The sequence below is a fragment of the Leuciscus leuciscus genome (genome assembly GCF_965113295.1).
Source record: "Leuciscus leuciscus genome assembly, chromosome: 7".
Lineage (NCBI taxonomy): Eukaryota > Metazoa > Chordata > Actinopteri > Cypriniformes > Leuciscidae > Leuciscus > Leuciscus leuciscus.
The window spans coordinates 2,082,941-2,101,907 of NC_138731.1; the positions used below are offsets into that span (position 1 = coordinate 2,082,941).

Here is an 18,967-nt window from a genome sequence, read left to right on the forward strand (position 1 = left end):
ATTGAGTTACAACACTCGAATTGCAACACTTGCTACAACCTGTCAAACCTAAGCCCATTTCCAATACTTTTTAACCTAAATTAATTTGTTAAAGACTACTTTTTTTTTTTTTTTTTTTTTTTTATTGACTAAAAGTTGACTAAAACCTTTTTGTTTTCGTCGACTAAAACTTGACTAAAACCTTTTTGTTTTCGTCGACTAAAACTATCAAGTTTATAAGTGACTAAAATGTGACTAAAACTAAAAAGCATTTTCGTCCAAAAGACTAAGACTAAAACTAAAAAGGCTGCCAAAAACAACACTGTTTCTGTCAATACGTTAATATTCAGCCTATCATGATAATGCTCTATATAAAAATGTGCGAAGAAAGAAGCTTTTAATAAATATTTTTTAACGTGCGTGAATAAATCCAAACACCCCGTGACAAATTTAAGTTTCACTTTCAATCCGTGACCGACAGAGGAGCGTCTTGGCGGCACGGATTTAAAGGGCACCTATTATGACTCTTTTCACAAGATGTAAAATAAGTCTCTGATGTCCCCAGAGTATATATGTGAAGTTTTAGCTCAAAATACCCAACAGATCATTTTTTACAGCATGTTTAAATTGTAATTTTTGGGGGCTCAGAAAAACGCGCTGTTTTAGTGTGTGCCCTTTAAATGCAAATTAACTGCTGCTGCACGGCACAGGGGGCGGAGCTTCATGAGCTCGCGCTTCAGTCAGGACAATCTCATCTGATGATATCAGAACAGAAACTCTCAGTTGCGGTGTTCATTTCAACCCGGAGTCGGACAATAATGCCCACAGCGCCAGAGAATATATGCTGTATGGAGATAGAACAGGTATAGTTTAGTTTAATTATGGTTATAACTTATTTGTCATCTGCTTTTATCCACTAATACAAGCCTGCTGTAGCAGACCTCGTCCGAATGATGACCAAAATATACTGATGAGTTCAGTGAAGTTTATTGTACACCACACAAAAGATGAAGCGTTAGTTTTACTCCAGAGAATCTCTGTAAGAGCTGAATAAACATAGTATAAGAAGTGAGCATTAAAGTCTTATCCATAAACTCTCTCTCTATCTCTCTCTCTCTCTCCCTTTCATTATCAACAACATACACAGCGAAGTACACAAAACACTCGTTACAACTAACAGTAAACAAATATACACACCTTTTCAGTGGGTGCTAAATAAACTGGTAAACCTTATATCCGTAAAATGACTCGAAGAGCTGTCATAAAGAGCGCGCTCGCACTTTCATTTCTTCCGTGTCCAGTTACGTTAGGCCTGTTGCTCCGGAGAGTGTAAGCTTGATCACAAACAGTACAGATCCATCCTCGAGTAACAACGAGAGTAAATGAAGACTGATATGTTCATTCTTACATCCAACAACAACACACCTCAATCGCTTAGGAGACATTCTTGTCTACAGCTGCTCAAGCGTCGAACAATGGCGGACTCTGTGTCCAGCTCACTCAGGGCGGGTCTACGCTCAAACTGAAGTGTCACTCAACAGTCGTGGGCGGGGCCTGCTCAATTCTACGTCACATTGCGCTGAATCTGAGAACAGCTCATTCTGAGACAGTGCTTATGATTTATTGAGATTGTAAAAAAAACACTGGATGGATTTTTATCATTCTAGGGTGGTTTTGCTCACACACTGCCAACACACATTTATGTTCAAACACCATGTAAAAGTGAATTTTGCATAATAGGTGCCCTTTAAATCTTTAACAATGTCTGGGATAAGAAAAACTAAAGTGTGGATGTACACCATCAGAAAGGATATTCTCCAAGGCTGGATTTAGCATCAGGAAAACCATGATCGCACTTCTGCCGGCCAACGTTAACAAGTTGGTTTTCCACGGGACATTCTAAAATGCTTAACGTGAAAAAAGCTTTTAAAACGCTTAAAAGGCACTTTAACGTGGATTAATGTACACAGTACACACTTTATTACGAAACCATACTATGTGGAGATAAGCAGATGAACCCAGAATATGAACGCAATGCGTTTTCATATTTTAATGGAACTATTTTAGGAGATTAAGTCGTTAAACGTTTCTCACGTTACGTGTTTAGAATGTATTTTATCCGCGCGCACAAAAGACTCCAGCGGACACAGACATTTGTTCTCTCGATCAGGTAAGGGTACAAGTGATTTCAAAACTTTTACATTTACATTTACATTTATGCATTTGGCAGACGCTTTTATCCAAAGCGACTTACATTGCATTATCCTATACATTTATACATAGGTATGTGCAATCCCCTGGGATCGAACCCACAACTGAGCTACAGGAAAACTTTTCAGCCGGTTCTATTGATGTTTGGATGCTGTGAACATTTTAAGCTAAAAAGACTGCGACTCCAGTTTAGCATTTATTGTTGTTTCTGCAGTTAAAAAGACAAAGTTGAAAATTCTGGCTACTATCATTATTTTAATCATTTCTTTATTTATTAATCTGTCAGGGTTATCTAATCTAACTATTTGTGGCTTGTGTTTTGAATATATGTTGCCCTGCACTTTAGGCATTTTGCACACATTTGCTCCTCATCTTGTGACTTGATTCTGATTTATTTCGTTTTGTATTTTTATTTATTAGAAAGGTATATTCTGTTCTAATTTAATTTAGTAAATTAATTGTTTATTTTTTCGGTGCATCGATGTTGTGCTGTACTTAGAGCCTGCTCGCACAGGTAATTTAGCCGATTTAATTTGATTTGCATGTGAAATGTAAATCCTGTCTGCAGTGTGGCCTTTCTGGAGTTATTAATGTTATTTCTTAGTTTTATTGATCCAAAATGTTTTTATACATTTTATTCTATATCTTTGTGTGATTTTCTGTACATCGCGGCTTTGAAATGTTAAAGCCCCGCCCCCATACACATGATTCGACTATTAGTCGACTATAGTCAAGACTTGACGATTCTGATTCGACTATGAAAATCCATAGTCGGGGACACCCCTAGCGATGTCCTAACTGCCTCGTACACGTCCGCTAATGACACGTCCGATTCGCAAACTAATGACTCCTTTGAACCGACTCACTTTAATGAATGGTTAAAACAACTGATCAGTCCAACACTGAACTCACGAGACGTCTGAATCGGTGTATAACAAATCGGTAACACTTTACAATTTACAACTACATTAGTTAACATTAACTATTAATAAACTGCACTGCTACAGCATTTATAAATCTTTATTAAAGGAACCGTATGTAAGATTGTGGCCAAAACTGGTACTGCAATCACTTTCAAATGACTGTAGAGCGGTGTATCCCCTCCCCCTCCCCCTGACTCCAGGTTGCCAGATAGGCTGCAGGATCCAGCAGGAACGTCGGCTGCTACAAGGAGCTTCCAATGGCAAGTGACGAGTCCTACACAGTACGTTATTTTTCTGTTAATTATGTTTATGCTCCATGAGAGATATTTTGCATATTTCGGATTCATAACGAGATCTTTTAGGTTTCGTAACGTTAGACATGTTTTATCCGACACGTTTGTAGCTGCAGCTGTGGTAACTAGCAGAGCTGGCAACCCGGATGCCGAAACACTACTGACTTTGTGATTGGTAGATAGGTGGAGGGTGGAGCTTCAGGCCAAAACACAACATGACATCATCAACATCAGTTGAGGGCTGCAACTTCACTTTTATAATGACAATATCCTGGCCGGACTACTGTTGTCAGTGATATAAGTATTTGAAATGAACATGATTTCTTAATGTCTAGTGACATATCAGGGCCATTTTATGATTAATTGAAATACATTTCTTACATACAGTTCCTTTAATGCTAATTTCACCATTTACTAGTAGCCTTATTTTATTGAAATCAAAAGTTGTATTTGTTAACATTAGTTAATGCACTGTGAAGTAACAAGATCAAACAATTCATGTATTCATGCAATAAACTACATATTAGTATTTTCAGGTTATTTATATTATAATGTGTAGAAACATTACAAAAAAAAAGTAGTTTAGACTGGAGTGGGGTGAAACCAGAAAAAAAAGTGCAAAGCAAGTTATTGTTATCTAGCAGCTAATTTTATTCAATTGTACAGTATATGGTAGAAAATTAGACAATTAGTTAAAATAAACTTTTTAATGCTACTTTTGTTATTCTACTTTTTGATATTGATGATTATATACCAAAATAATTATCAGGTCTAGCAAAGAAGGATTTTATCTCGCAAAAGCTATGAAATCAAGTGGTAAAATCACAGCTTTAAAAAAAGAAAGGATGACAGTGTTGGTCAGCCACCACCGAAGATCAATGTTGACCCAGGAAAAACCCTGTCATGATGAAGAACAACTAACAATAATATTCACAATAACATTATAGTTTTACTGAATAATTAAGTAAACATAATTTCTTGATTTATCTTTGTAAAGAAACCTCATTGCTGAACTAGCTACTCTCTGCTGTCTCAGACGACGACATCACTTCCTGTCGGACACCGTAACTTCTGCTGGGTGCGATTCACAACCTCACCACTAGATGCTGCTAAAACTTACACACTGCACCTTTAATTAACAATATGGTTTGGCGTTTATTACATTTCTATGGTATTTGATGGTATTTATACAGGTGTTATTTTATTTGTTTTGATATTATTTATTTTCTTACTGTAAAGCACTTTGTGATCCTTCCTTGTCTGTGAAAGGTCTGTGAAATATAAATAAACTTTACTTCTGTATTGTATAAAACTTTAATTTGACTGGATACAGTGGTACTGTATTATTATTCTAATAGAATTTAATTTGAGTGTTAGAATTTGACATAAAAGGTGATGTATACATCTAATAAGTTTAGAAAAAATGACCTTATATAGGTTAAAATGCCCCTGGAAATCAATTTAAGGTGGAAAATATTGCCCGTTAATAAAAAAGTTAATGTCTGTCACTGCTGTGAACCGACCACTGCATAGAAGATGAAGAATATGAATATCTTCATGAGTCTGCTGTCAACAACAGGCCTAAACCAGCCATAATACACACTCAAAAACACACTCAGCAAAATATTATCTAATTATTATCAACGATTTCTGTCAATATTGCGCACCCCTAATGTACACTATTAATTTTTATTTCTTCAGGTGTTAAAAAGCCTGAAATGTGACTTTGAACCCTGTATATATGAATGCACGTGACCTGGCCTGTTCTCCAGCGGTCAGTGTCAGCGGTTCACTCTCTTCATCCGGCAGAAGCTATGAACACTAGCGGACATCATGAGGTTGAGGACGTCACACAGATGTTGTGACAGATGTGGTCAGTGTGATATGAATACACCGCTGAGAGAGCGACTCTGTACTTTCACAACCTCTTCTCCATTTTAACTTTTCTTTAGAACATTTCCCAGCAACGGTGGTTATTAATCGCTTATCTTTGGAAGATCCGCCAAAGAACAATAATAATAATTAAAAAAAGGTAATTGCAACTTTCTCTCGCAATTCAAATTGTTTCTCAGAAAACTCACAATAGTGAGAAAAGTCAGAACTGTGAGATCAGGACTTTCACATCTTGCACTTTGGACTTTTACTTATCAGACTTTAACAGTCAGAATTGCACGTTTATACTGTATCTAGCAAACACCTCTTTTATTTTGTATTCTGTGGTGGGAACTCAAGTGATCTGTGTGAATTTCTCAACTGTCCAAGCTGTATCAGGAACATTAAATATCAGACGTAAATGAAATCAATATTTTTCTTCTGTTAAATCTGCACTATTATCCACTGGAATGAGCAGCTGGAACTCAATCCGTGTCTAGATGGATACACTGTTCTCTCAACTCAACTGTAACTACAGCTACGGGCTTGACCGTTATGCTGGATCTGTGCTTAGAAACCACATTTCTGAAACATTCTTCCTCCTAAAACACCCGAGCAAGGTTAAAGCTCGCACCCATGGCCTAAAGAGGAGATGATCGATGACTCTGGTTTGACTGATCGGGTCTCTTTACTCACGGGATGTTGTAGCTGGCCCAGTATCCCGTCTCAAACAGCTCTTCTGTTCGGTCCGCCATTTCGATCATCCCACTGGAGGAAACACACACACAGAACACACACGTTATCCGGCGCTCCTGCTGCTGTAATGCAAACACACATCAGTCTAGAAGCTTAATCATGTAAATAGCAATTTCTCATTTGAGTCTCTTCTGCTCACCAAAGCTGCATATTTGATAAAAAAAAATACTGTAAAATTAGTGAAATATATTTGTAATGTAAATCAGCTGTTTTCTATGTGAATATCTAGTAAAGTGTAATTTATTCCTGTGATCAAAGCTGAATATTCAGCATCATTACTCCAGTCTTCAGTGTCACATGATCCTTCACAAATCATTCTAATATGATGACTTGATGATCAAGAGACACTTATGATTATTATCAATGTTGAAAACAGTTTCAGATTTCTGTGGAGATCTTGATAAACTACCATTTAAATAGAAAATAAACAGAAATTATTAATTTTATTCATCAAGAATGAATTAAATGTATCAAAAGTGACAGTAAAGACATTTATAATGTTGCAAAAGATTCTATTTCAAATAAATGCTGTTCTTTTGAACTTTCTATTCATCAAAGAATCCTGAAAAATAAAATGTATCACATTGTTTCTTGATCATCAAATCATCATATTAGAGTGATTTGTGAAGGATCATGTGACACTGAAGACTGGAGTAATGATGCTGAAATCCAGCTTTGATCACAGGAATAAATTACACTTTACTATATATTCACATAGAAAACAGATGATTTACATTAGAATAATATTTCACTGTTTTTACTGTATTTTTGATCAAATAAATGCAGCCTTGGTGAGCAGAAGAGACTCTTTCAGAAACATTAAATGATCTTAATTATCCCAAACGTTTGACTGCCAGTGTGGCGTTCTGTCTTAATTCCATAATGGTTATAAAGTGTCAGTGTGAAGCAGTCTCCCTCAGTACTGTGACTTTAAGAGAACACGGATGCTTACGGGATCTGCTCCAGGACTGTGAAGAGCCCTAGTTGTGTGTATCCCTTTCCCGGGACAAACAGCTTGTAGTCGACCACCATCCACTGGTTGTTGTACCTGTCCATCACAGTGCAGTTTGATCAGCGGCTTTCATTCACGAGTGCTCATGTAATGAGATGCATTGAGAGAGTCTCACGTTCCGCTGTTGTGTTTGCTGAAAATGTCGGCCCAGGCCGGGCCGCTGTCCGCCAGCCGGTTGGCCACGATGTTCCTCAGCCACTCCATGACAGCGCCGCGGGGACGCACAAACTTCCACAGGTCAGGGTTACTGTTGCCAATCGTGGTTTCCAAAGTTACCTGAGGGAAAACAAACTAATATTAAGTAAGGGATAATGTACATCCAGCCGGTCGTTATCTCAGAATAAACCCGACAGAGTGATCAGGATCAGGTCTTCATCAGCCTGAAGGGGTTTATTCTGAGATAACACACACACACAAACACACACACACCTGAAGGGGTTTATTCTGAGATAACACACACACACACCTGAAGGGGTTTATTCTGAGATAACACACACACACACACACACACACACACACACACACACCTGAAGGGGTTTATTCTGAGATAACACACACACACACACACACACACACACCTGAAGGGGTTTATTCTGAGATAACACACACACACACCTGAAGGGGTTTATTCTGAGATAACACACACACACACACACACACACACACACACACACACCTGAAGGGGTTTATTCTGAGATAACACACACACACACACACACACACACACACACACACACACACACACACCTGAAGGGGTTTATTCTGAGATAACACACTCACACACACACACACACACACACACACACTCACGCACACACAGAGAGAACAACCGGCTGGATGAACATTATTCCTCTTATTACACGGATACTTGCCACATAAGTAAATAATTAGACCCGAAATATTAATCTGAGTATAAATATGTTATCAGCTCTTTAAACGCAGAGCTCCGCGGAGAGAGCAGTTTAAGCGGCGAGATCAAACTAGACGGACATTTAAGAGATACGGTATACAGTCATAACACTTATTACACAGCATTTCAACACATTAATAATTATGGAGATCAGAGATATTGATTTCAGATTAAATATAATTAAATTAAGCATAATTAAATAACTGTACACAACATATTGATTCGACTGAGTTTTAATATTTTATTACCTCACCAAAAGCTAAACTTCCACGAAGAAAAAACGTTCCTAGCGAGTATATAGCGCTGCTGACTTCAGTGACCCGGATGAGCCTGTGTTTCTGTGTTCTGTTGTTATCTGGGAATATTATACGGCTGGATGTGTGATTGACCAATCAGAATCAAGCATTCTACAGAGCCGTGTAATGAGAAATAAACACTGCTCCACCCAACAAGATAATAGTTTTAAAGAGTCTCACCAAACCACTGCTGAGCAAATAAAAGTCATCGCCTGAGAAAATACTGCCAGGGTAGGAGGAAAACACCTGAGTTTTCCCGGGAATAGTCACCTTTCCTGCAGGAACAGTGATGCATGCGTTACATATTATATACACTGTAAAAAATTATCGTGATTTTAACGGTAAAAGGCAAATGCTACGGTGAAAAACTATAAAATTGATTATCAAAGTTATCAATACCGTTAAATTTACGTTTTTGGACGTTAAAAAGAACAAATGGTCCCACTTTATATTAAGTGGCTTTAAGTACTATGTACTTACATCGAAAAGTAGGTACAATGTACTTATTGTGTTGATGTTGTATTATAAATCACTTATATCACTCTGCTGCTATTGAGGTGTGATACGGGTAAGGTCAGGGACAGGTGTGCTGGTATGGGCAGGTTTAAAGGTCCCATGGCATGAATTATTTAATTATTTTATAATGTTTCCTGGGGTACCCTTATAATGTTAGTATGTTTTTAAGATCAAATTTTTTTATAATTTAGAAATAAAAGGCATTTTTCCTAGCCTGATTTTAGCCTCTGATTTGAACGCTCTTGTTTGAAGGGGCGTGTCTGTGTGAGACTTCATTGTAAACGCCCACTGCTGTGATTGGCTGTGAGACTTCAGTGTAAATGCCCACTGCTGTGATTGGCTGACATGCTTGCACATGAAATAGCTAGCATTACATGTGGAACTCTCTCGAATACTTTTACTATTACAGCTATTATACGTTTTTACTATTACAGCTATCGAGATTAACGAATCGTGAGAAGTTTAATTATGTAGATCTATTCTAACAATAAGTACACAATAAGTCCATTGTATCAAATTATTAATTTCAATATTAGTACATAGTAGTTAAAGCCACTTGATATAAAGTGGGACCGAACAAATCATTGTATAATTTACAGTGAAAAACCTTAAATTGACATTTCCACAATTCCCTGCGTGACACTTCACATTTGATAAATTATTGTTGAAATAACTAAGGTTTCTTCATAGTTTTACTTAGCTTTTTCTAATCAGTTATGTACATTAGGGTTTTATGTTACATTTAATGTTGTTAAATGAATGTTTATTGCATTTTTTAAATTACATGTGTGTAACCATGATGGTGTTTAGTGGTGTGTATGACACTTCTATATATTACTACTAACTTCCTCAGCGTGTGGAAAAGCGGTTTGCGATGAGCTTTGTTTGATCATGTGACTCTCATCACCACTGTGATTGGTGGTTGTCAACATATTACAATGGTACAAAACAGATATAGGAACTTCCAATATTTCGGTAAATTAACATTATATAATGAAATACGTTTTTTTTACTGTAAATTTAAGTTAAGTCTATAAAACCTAAAATGTTGCTTCCGTATCTTTTACTGTACATTTCTGGCAACCACAGCTGCTGTTTTTTTACAATGTAGTATAATATTGGATACAAACAGGAGTGTATGTGTCTGTGAACATTTCTTGCCTGTGGGAGATGTGCGGTACTCGAGACTGTATCTCTTCAGGATCCGCAGCATGGACTGGTAGGTGTTCCACGTGTCATGTGACACCAGCAGGTCCTGGCGGCCCGGAAGCACTTTGATGAGAGCGGAGCAGGAGCCAGAGCCCACGGTGCGAGTCCGGCTCGATCTGTTGAGCGCAGACTCCAGGTCCTCCAGGTCTCCTCCCATCTGGAACAGGCTAAGCGCACATGCAATGATTATAATAATAATAATAATAATAATAATAATAAATATAGCTGCAAGCAGCAATTATCGGGGCCAAGCGCAAGCAGATGACAGGATATGCCAACATGGCTGAAGGTGTCAGACCAACTGCAACAATGAGCAATTAAAGACATTTAAAGAGGATTTTAGGCGAAATGGCTGAAAAATCATATAAAAAGTCATTCAAAATATGATTTAATGGATTATCACTTTCGACCAATAGGTGGAGCAGTTACAAAACTGATGTGATGTGGTCAGAGTGAAGTGACAATGACACCTACAAAGTTTGGTGTCAATATGTCGAGGCATTGCAGATATAAAGACTGAATAGTGATTTTGGCATCATGCCTCAACTTTGCTGCTGTGCTATACGAAAACGGTTTCGTCAATCAACACGAAATCCATAAGTTTTAGTCGGCACAGTCTGGAGATGATACGATTCAATTTTGGTGAAATTCGGACAAACGGTCTAGGAGGAGTTCGAAAAAGTAGGTTTTGACTGAAAATCAAGATGGCGGACAGGAAGTTCGGCCAAATAAGGAAAACTTGGTATCTATGTTCTCGGCTTGACCCAAGGAATCTATTAAGACCAGTGGCATTTCAATAGCCAGATTTATTCAAAAGTTATTAGCCTTTTTGGAAATTTTGTTATAACTTTTGACCACTAGGTGGCGCTGTTTCGAAATATTTTGAGTACCTTCAGGGGATGGTGTTGTTGGCACATTCTGAGTTTCGTAATATTACACCAATGCATTTGTTTAGTATAGCATTTTATTTCACAAAACTGTATTGAAGTCAATGGGAATTTCATGTTTTGTTCTGTTATAGCGCCAACAAGAGGCTCAGTCCCACAATTTTTTTGATGTGTCCTCAGAGTGAGCCCATACATATGTGTGTCAATTTTGGTGAAAATATCTCAATTCACTTCGGAGTTAAAGACATTTATATGAAAAAACACGTAAAAAATGACTGACACATGACTTTGATTGGATTTTACTACCCCTTACTATCAATATTTTCAATATTTATACGCATTGGCGTATAGCTATCGACCTATGTTTCCAAACTTCTGACGGTGGTTTCGTCTCGATCAGACAAGCGGTTTCGAAGATATAGCCAAATGTTTTTTAACCGCTAAATCACAACGCTACACAAACCGTAAGGCGAAACCTAGCATGTTTGGTATCGTAGGACTCGACAAGTTTTCAGGAGTCTAATTAGATGAGTCTCGTGAAAATAAGTCGACCACACCCAAAGTTATAAGCATTTGGAAAAAAAAATGTACCACTAGGTGGCGCTGTTTCGAAACTTCTCACGCTCCTTCAGGACATCGTGCTGATGACCCATACCAAGTTTCGTAACAATCCGTTCATGCGTTCCTAAAATACAGCATTTTAGCACAAAATTCAAAATGGCCGACAGTCAAAATGGCCGATATGGTAAAATTTGATATCAGTCGACTCGGCATGTTGCCCTGAATCTAACGAGACCAATTTTATGATTTTTGGACAAACTGTTCAGAAGTTATAAGCAAAAATAGCCATTTTTCATATCTCCGGACCAGTAGGTGGCGCTGCGCCGAAACGCAGCATGTAGCCTCAGGTCATGCTTGGGATGACATGTACCTAGTTTGGTGTGAATCCGATAAAGCGTTGCAGAGATACAGCCTTACGTCTGTTTTCGCAAGCGCTACGTAAAATTTGTTTGTGGCTTTATCGAAAACGGTTAAGCGAATCAACTTGAATTCCATAACTTTTTGTCGGCATGGTCTGGAGATGATCTGGTTCAATTTTCGTGAAAATCTGAGAAACGGCCTAGGACGAGTTCGAAAAAGTAGCATTTTTGGAAAATTCAAAATGGCGGCCATATTTTTATGACGGAAAATGACGACATAGGGTGCAATTGAATCGTCATGAGCTCAGGAATCAGAGGGAAAAAGAATTTTGTGGATTGGCCTTACGGTTCAAAAGTTATTAGCAAAATATGAGTGAAACTTTGGACAGGTGGTGGCGCTAGAGGGAATGACTTAGACACACCAAAATTGGTGTATTTAATGTTGGGACTGTCCTCTATCAGAATGTCAAACCATTACAACTTTCCCGCAATCGGTTCTATGGGCTGCCATAGACACCCAGTCGGAAGAAGGAAGAATAATAATTAAAGCTGCAAGCAGCATTTAGCGGGGCCAAGCACAATCATATGACAAGACATGCCAACATTGCTGAAAGTGTCAGACCAACTGCAACAATGAGCAATTAAAGACATTAAAGAGGATTTTAGGCAAAATGCCTGAAAATTCATAGAAACAGTAAATAAAAATATGATTTAATGCATTATCACTTTCTACCAATAGGTGGCGCAGTTACAAAACTGATGTGATGTGGTCAGAGTGAAGTGACAATGACACATACAAAGTTTGGTGTCAATATGTCAAGGCATTGCAGAGATAAAGCCTGAATAGTGCAATTAGCATCATGCCTCAACTTTGCTGCTGCGCTATACGAAAACGGTTTCGTCAATCGAGACGAAATCGATAAGTTTTAGTCGGCACGGTCTGGAGATGATACGATTCGATTTTGGTGAAAATCGGACAAACGGTGTAGGAGGAGTTCGAAAATGTATGTTTTGAATGAAAATCAAGATGGCGGACAGGAAATTAGGCCAAATAAGGAAAACTTGGTTTCTATGTTCTCGGCTTGACCCAAGCAATCTATTAATACCAGTGGCATTTCAATAGGCAGATTTATTCAAAAGTTATTAGCATTTTTAGAAGTTTTGTTATAACTTTTGACCACTAGGTGGCGCTGTCTTGAAATATGTTGGGTACTTTCAGGAAATGGTGCTGAAGGCACTTTCTGAGTTTCATTAAATAACACCAATGCATTTGTTTAGTATAGCATTTTATTTCACAAAACTGTATTGAAGTCAATGGGAATTTCATGTTTTGTTCTATTATAGCGCCACCAAGAGGCTCAGTCACACCATTTTTTTTACGTGTCCTCAGAGTGAGCCCATACATATGTGTGTCAATTTTGGTGAAAATATCTCAATTTGCTTCGGAGTTATAGACATTTGTATGAAAAAACACGTAAAAAATGACTGACACATGACTTTGATTGAATTTTACTACCCCTTACTATCAATATTTTCACATTTGGGCATTGGCGTATAGCTATCGACCTATGTTTCCAAACTTCTGACGGTGGTTTCGTCTCGATCAGACTAGCGGTTTCGAAGATATAGCCAAATGTTTTTTAAGCGCTAAATCACAACGCTACACAAACCGTAAGGTGAAACCTAGCATGTTTGGTATCGTAGGACTCGGCAAGGATTCAGCAGTCTAATTAGATGAGTTTCGTGAAAATATGTCGACCACACCCAAAGTTATAAGCATTTGAATAAAAAGATTAACCACTAGGTGGCGCTGTTTTGAAACTTCTCAGGCTCCTTCAGGACATCGTGCTGATGACCCATACCAAGTTTCGTAACAATCCGTTCATGCGTTCTTAAAATACAGCATTTTAGCACAAAATTCAAAATGGCCGACAGTCAAAATGGCCGATATGGTAAAATTCGATATCAGTCGACTCACCATATCGCCCTGAATCTAACAAGACCAATTTTATGATTTTTGGACAAACTGTTCAGAAGTTATAAGCAAAAATAGCCATTTTTCATATCTCCGGACCAGTAGGTGGCGCTGCGCCGAAACGCTGCATGTTGCCTCAGGTCATGCTTGTGATGACATGTACCAAGTTTGGTCTGAATACGAATAAGCGTTGCGGAGATACAGCCTTACGACTGTTTTTACAAGCGCTACGTAAAATTTGTTCGAGCGTTTATCGAAAACGGTTTGACAAATCAACTTGAATTTAATAACTTTTGGTCAGCACTGCCTGAAGATGATCTGGTTCAATTTTCGTGCAAATCGGACAAACCGTCTAGGACGAGTTCGAAAAAGTAGCTTTTTTGGAAAATTCAAAATGGCGGCCATGTTTTTATGACGGAAAATGACGACATAGGGTGCAATCGAATCGGCATGAGCTCAGGAATCAGAGGAAAAAATTATTTTGTTGATTGGCCTTACGGTTCAAAAGTTATTAGCAAAACAAAAGTTAAATTTTGGACAGGTGGTGGCGCTAGAGGGAATGACTTAGACACACCAAAATTGGTGTATTTAATGTTGGGACTGTCCTCTATCAGAATGTCAAACCAAAACAACTTTCCCGCAATCGGTTCTATGGGCTGCCATAGACTCCAAGAGCGGAAGAATAATAATAATAATTAAAGCTGCAAGCAGCATTTAGTGGGGCCAAGCACAATCAGATGACAAGACATGCCAACATTGCTGAAAGTGTCATACCAACTGCAACAATGAGCAATTAAAGACATTAAAGAGGATTTTAGGCAAAATGCCTGAAAATTCATAGAAACAGTAAATAAAAATGATTTAATGCATTATCACTTTCGACCAATAGGTGGCGCAGTTACAAAACTGATGTGATGTGGTCAGAGTGAAGTGACAATGACACATACAAAGTTTGGTGTCAATATGTCAAAGCATTGCAGAGATAAAGCCTGAATAGTGCTTTTAGCATCATGCCTCAACTTTGCTGCTGCGCTATACAAAAACGGTTTCGTCAATCGAGACGAAATCGATAACTATAAGTCGGCACGGTCTGGAGATGATACGATTCGATTTTGGTGAAAATCGGACAAATGGTGTAGGAGGAGTTCGAAAATGTATGTTTTGAATGAAAATCAAGATGGCGGACAGGAAGTTAGGCCAAATAAGGAAAACTTGGTTTCTATGTTCTCGGCTTGACCCAAGGAATCTATTAATACCAGTGGCATTTCAATAGGCAGATTTATTCAAAAGTTATTAGCATTTTTAGAAGTTTTGTTATAACTTTTGACCACTAGGTGGCGCTGTCTTGAAATATGTTGGGTACTTTCAGGAAATGGTGCTGAAGGCACTTTCTGAGTTTCATTAAATAACACCAATGCATTTGTTTAGTATAGCATTTTATTTCACAAAACTGTATTGAAGTCAATGGGAATTTCATGTTTTGTTCTATTATAGCGCCACCAAGAGGCTCAGTCACACCATTTTTTTTATGTGTCCTCAGAGTGAGCCCATACATATGTGTGTCAATTTTGGTGAAAATATCTCAATTCGCTTCGGAGTTATAGACATTTGTATGAAAAAACACGTAAAAAATGACTGACACATGACTTTGATTGGATTTTACTACCCCTTACTATCAATATTTTCACATTTGGGCATTGGCGTATAGCTATCGACCTATGTTTCCAAACTTCTGACGGTGGTTTCGTCTCGATCAGACTAGCGGTTTCGAAGATATAGCCAAATGTTTTTTAAGCGCTAAATCACAACGCTACACAAACCGTAAGGTGAAACCTAGCATGTTTGGTATCGTAGGACTCGGCAAGGATTCAGCAGTCTAATTAGATGAGTTTCGTGAAAATATGTCGACCACACCCAAAGTTATAAGCATTTGAATAAAAAGATTAACCACTAGGTGGCGCTGTTTTGAAACTTCTCAGGCTCCTTCAGGACATCGTGCTGATGACCCATACCAAGTTTCGTAACAATCCGTTCATGCGTTCTTAAAATACAGCGTTTTAGCACAAAATTCAAAATGGCCGACAGTCAAAATGGCCGATATGGTAAAATTGGATATCAGTCGACTCGGCATTTTGCCCTGAATCTAACGAGACCAATTTTATGATTTTTGGACAAACTGTTCAGAAGTTATAAGCAAAAATAGCCATTTTTCATATCTCTGGACCAGTAGGTGGCCCTGGGCCGAAACGCAGCATGTAGCCTCAGGTCATGCTTGTGATGACATGTACCAAGTTTGGTCTGAATACGATAAAGCGTTGCGAAGATACAGCCTTACGACTGTTTTCGCAAGCGCTACGTAAAATTTGTTCGAGCGTTTATTGAAAACGGTTTGACGAATCAACTAGATTTTAATAACTTTTTGTCAGCACTGCCTGAAGATGATCTGGTTCAATTTTCGTGCAAATCGGACAAACTGTCTAGGACGAGTTCGAAAAAGTAGGTTTTGAGAATAATTCAAAATGGCGGCCATGTTTTTATGACGGAAAATGACGTCATAGGGTGCAATCGAATCGTCATGAGCTCAGGAATCAGAGGAAAAAAGAATTTTGTTGATTGGCCTTACGGTTCAAAAGTTATTAGCAAAACAAAAGTGAAATTTTGGACAGGTGGTGGCGCTAGAGGGAATGACTTAGAAACACCAAAATTGGTGTATTTAATGTTGGGAATGTCCTCTATCAGAATGTCAAACCAAAACAACTTTCCCGCAATCGGTTCTATGGGCTGCCATAGACTCCAAGAGCGGAAGAAGAATAATAATAATAATAATTAAAGCTGCAAGCAGCATTTAGTGGGGCCAAGCACAATCAGATGACAAGACATGCCAACATTGCTGAAAGTGTCAGACCAACTGCAACAATGAGCAATTAAAGACATTAAAGAGGATTTTAGGCAAAATGCCTGAAAATTCATAGAAACAGTAAATAAAAATATGATTTAATGCATTATCACTTTCGACCAATAGGTGGCGCAGTTACAAAACTGATGTGAAGTGGTCAGAGTGAAGTGACAATGACACATACAAAGTTTGGTGTCAATATGTCAAGGCATTGCAGAGATAAAGCCTGAATAGTGCTTTTATCATCATGCCTCAACTTTGCTGCTGCGCTATACGAAAACGGTTTCGTCAATCGAGACGAAATCGATAACTTTTAGTCGGCACGGTCTGGAGATGATACGATTCGATTTTGGTGAAAATCGGACAAACGGTGTAGGAGGAGTTCGAAAATGTATGTTTTTAATGAAAATCAAGATGGCGGACAGGAAGTTAGGCCAAATAAGGAAAACTATGTTTCTATGTTCTCGGCTTGACCCAAGGAATCTATTAATACCAGTGGCATTTCAATGGGCAGATTTATTCAAAAGTTATTAGCATTTTTAGAAGTTTTGTTATAACTTTTGACCAAAAGGTGGCGCTGTCTTGAAATATGTTGGGTACTTTCAGGAAATGGTGCTGAAGGCACTTTCTGAGTTTCATTAAATAACACCAATGTATTTGTTTAGTATAGCATTTTATTTCACAAAACTGTATTGAAGTCAATGGGAATTTCATGTTTTGTTCTATTATAGCGCCACCAAGAGGCTCAGTCACACCATTTTTTTTACGTGTCCTCAGAGTGAGCCCATACATATCTGTGTCAATTTTGGTGAAAATATCTCAATTCGCTTCGGAGTTATAGACATTTATATGAAAAAACACGTAAAAAATGACTGACACATGACTTTGATTGAATTTTACTACCCCTTACTATCAATATTTTCGCATTTGGGCATTGGCATATAGCTATCGACCTATGTTTCCAAACTTCTGACGGTGGTTTCGTCTCGATCGGACAATTGGTTTCGAAGATATAGCCTAATGTTTTTTAAGCGCTAAATCACAACGCTACACAAACCGTAAGGCGAAACCTAGAATGTTTGGTATCGTTGGACTCGGCAACGATTCAGGAGTCTAATGAGATGAGTTTCGTGAAAATAAGTCGATCACTCCCAAAGTTATAAGCATTTGAAAAAAAAAATTCACCACTAGGTGGCGCTGTTTCGAAACTTCTCACACTCCTTCAGGACATAGTGTTGATGACCCATACCAAGTTTCGTAACAATCCGTTCATGCGTTGTTAAAATACAGCATTTTAGCACAAAATTCAAAATGGCCGACAGTCAAAATGGCCGATATGGCAAAATTGGATATCAGTCGACTCGGCATGTCGCCCTGAATCTATCAAAACCAATTTTATGATTTTTGGACAAACTGTTCAGAAGTTATAAGCAAAAATAGCCATTTTTCATATCTCCGGACCAGTAGGTGGCGCTGCGCCGAAACGCAGCATGTAGCCTCAGGTCATGCTTGTGAGTACATGTACCAAGATTGGTCTGAATACGATAAACCGTTGCGGAGATACAGCCTTACGACTGTTTTTGCTAGCGCTACGTAAAATGTATTCGTGCGTTTATCGAAAACGGTTTGACGAATCAACAAGATTTTAATAACTTTTTGTCACCCCTGCCTGAAGATGATCCGATTCAATTTTCGTGCAAATCGGACAAACCGTCTAGGACGAGTTCGAAAAAGTACCTTTTTAGGAAAATTCAAAATGGCGGCCATATTTAATGACGGAAAATGATGATATAGGGTGCAATCGAATCGTCATGAGCTCAGGAATCAGAGGAAAAAAGAAGTTTGTTGATTGGCCTTACGGTTCAAAAGTTATTAGCAAAATAATAGTGAAATTTTGGACAGGTGGTGGCGCTAGAGGGAATGACTTAGAAACACCAAAATTGGTGTATTTAATGTTGGGACTGTCCTCTATCAGAATGTCAAACCAAAACAACTTTCCCGCAATCGGTTCTATGGGCTGCCATAGACTCCAAGAGCGGAAGAAGAATAATAATAATAATAATAATAATAATAATAAGAACGGGAACAGATACAATAGGTGCCTCCGCACCTTCGGTGCTTGGCCCCTAATAATAAGAACCGGAACAAATACAATAGGTGCCTCCGCACCTTCGGTGCTTGGCCCCTAATTAAAGCTGCAAGCAGCATTTAGTGGGACCAAGCACAATCAGATGACAAGACATGCCAACATTGCTGAAAGTGTCAGACCAACTGCAACAATGAGCAATTAAAGACATTAAAGAGGATTTTAG

At 38.3% G+C, this 18,967-nt stretch overlaps 1 protein-coding gene across 1 annotated transcript in view; it reads right to left on the reverse strand.

Moving 5' to 3' along the window:
• The window catches only part of plbd2 (phospholipase B domain containing 2), a 55,723-nt gene that overhangs the window by 8,809 nt on the left and 27,947 nt on the right, over positions 1 to 18,967 (reverse strand). The window contains exons 5-9 of the mRNA XM_082174460.1: positions 9,930 to 10,144; positions 8,433 to 8,527; positions 7,162 to 7,322; positions 6,987 to 7,082; positions 5,975 to 6,046 (exon numbers count right to left, since the gene is read on the reverse strand). Of these exons, the coding sequence (XP_082030586.1) occupies positions 5,975 to 6,046; positions 6,987 to 7,082; positions 7,162 to 7,322; positions 8,433 to 8,527; positions 9,930 to 10,144 (639 nt within the window). The remainder of the gene's footprint in view (positions 1 to 5,974; positions 6,047 to 6,986; positions 7,083 to 7,161; positions 7,323 to 8,432; positions 8,528 to 9,929; positions 10,145 to 18,967) is intronic.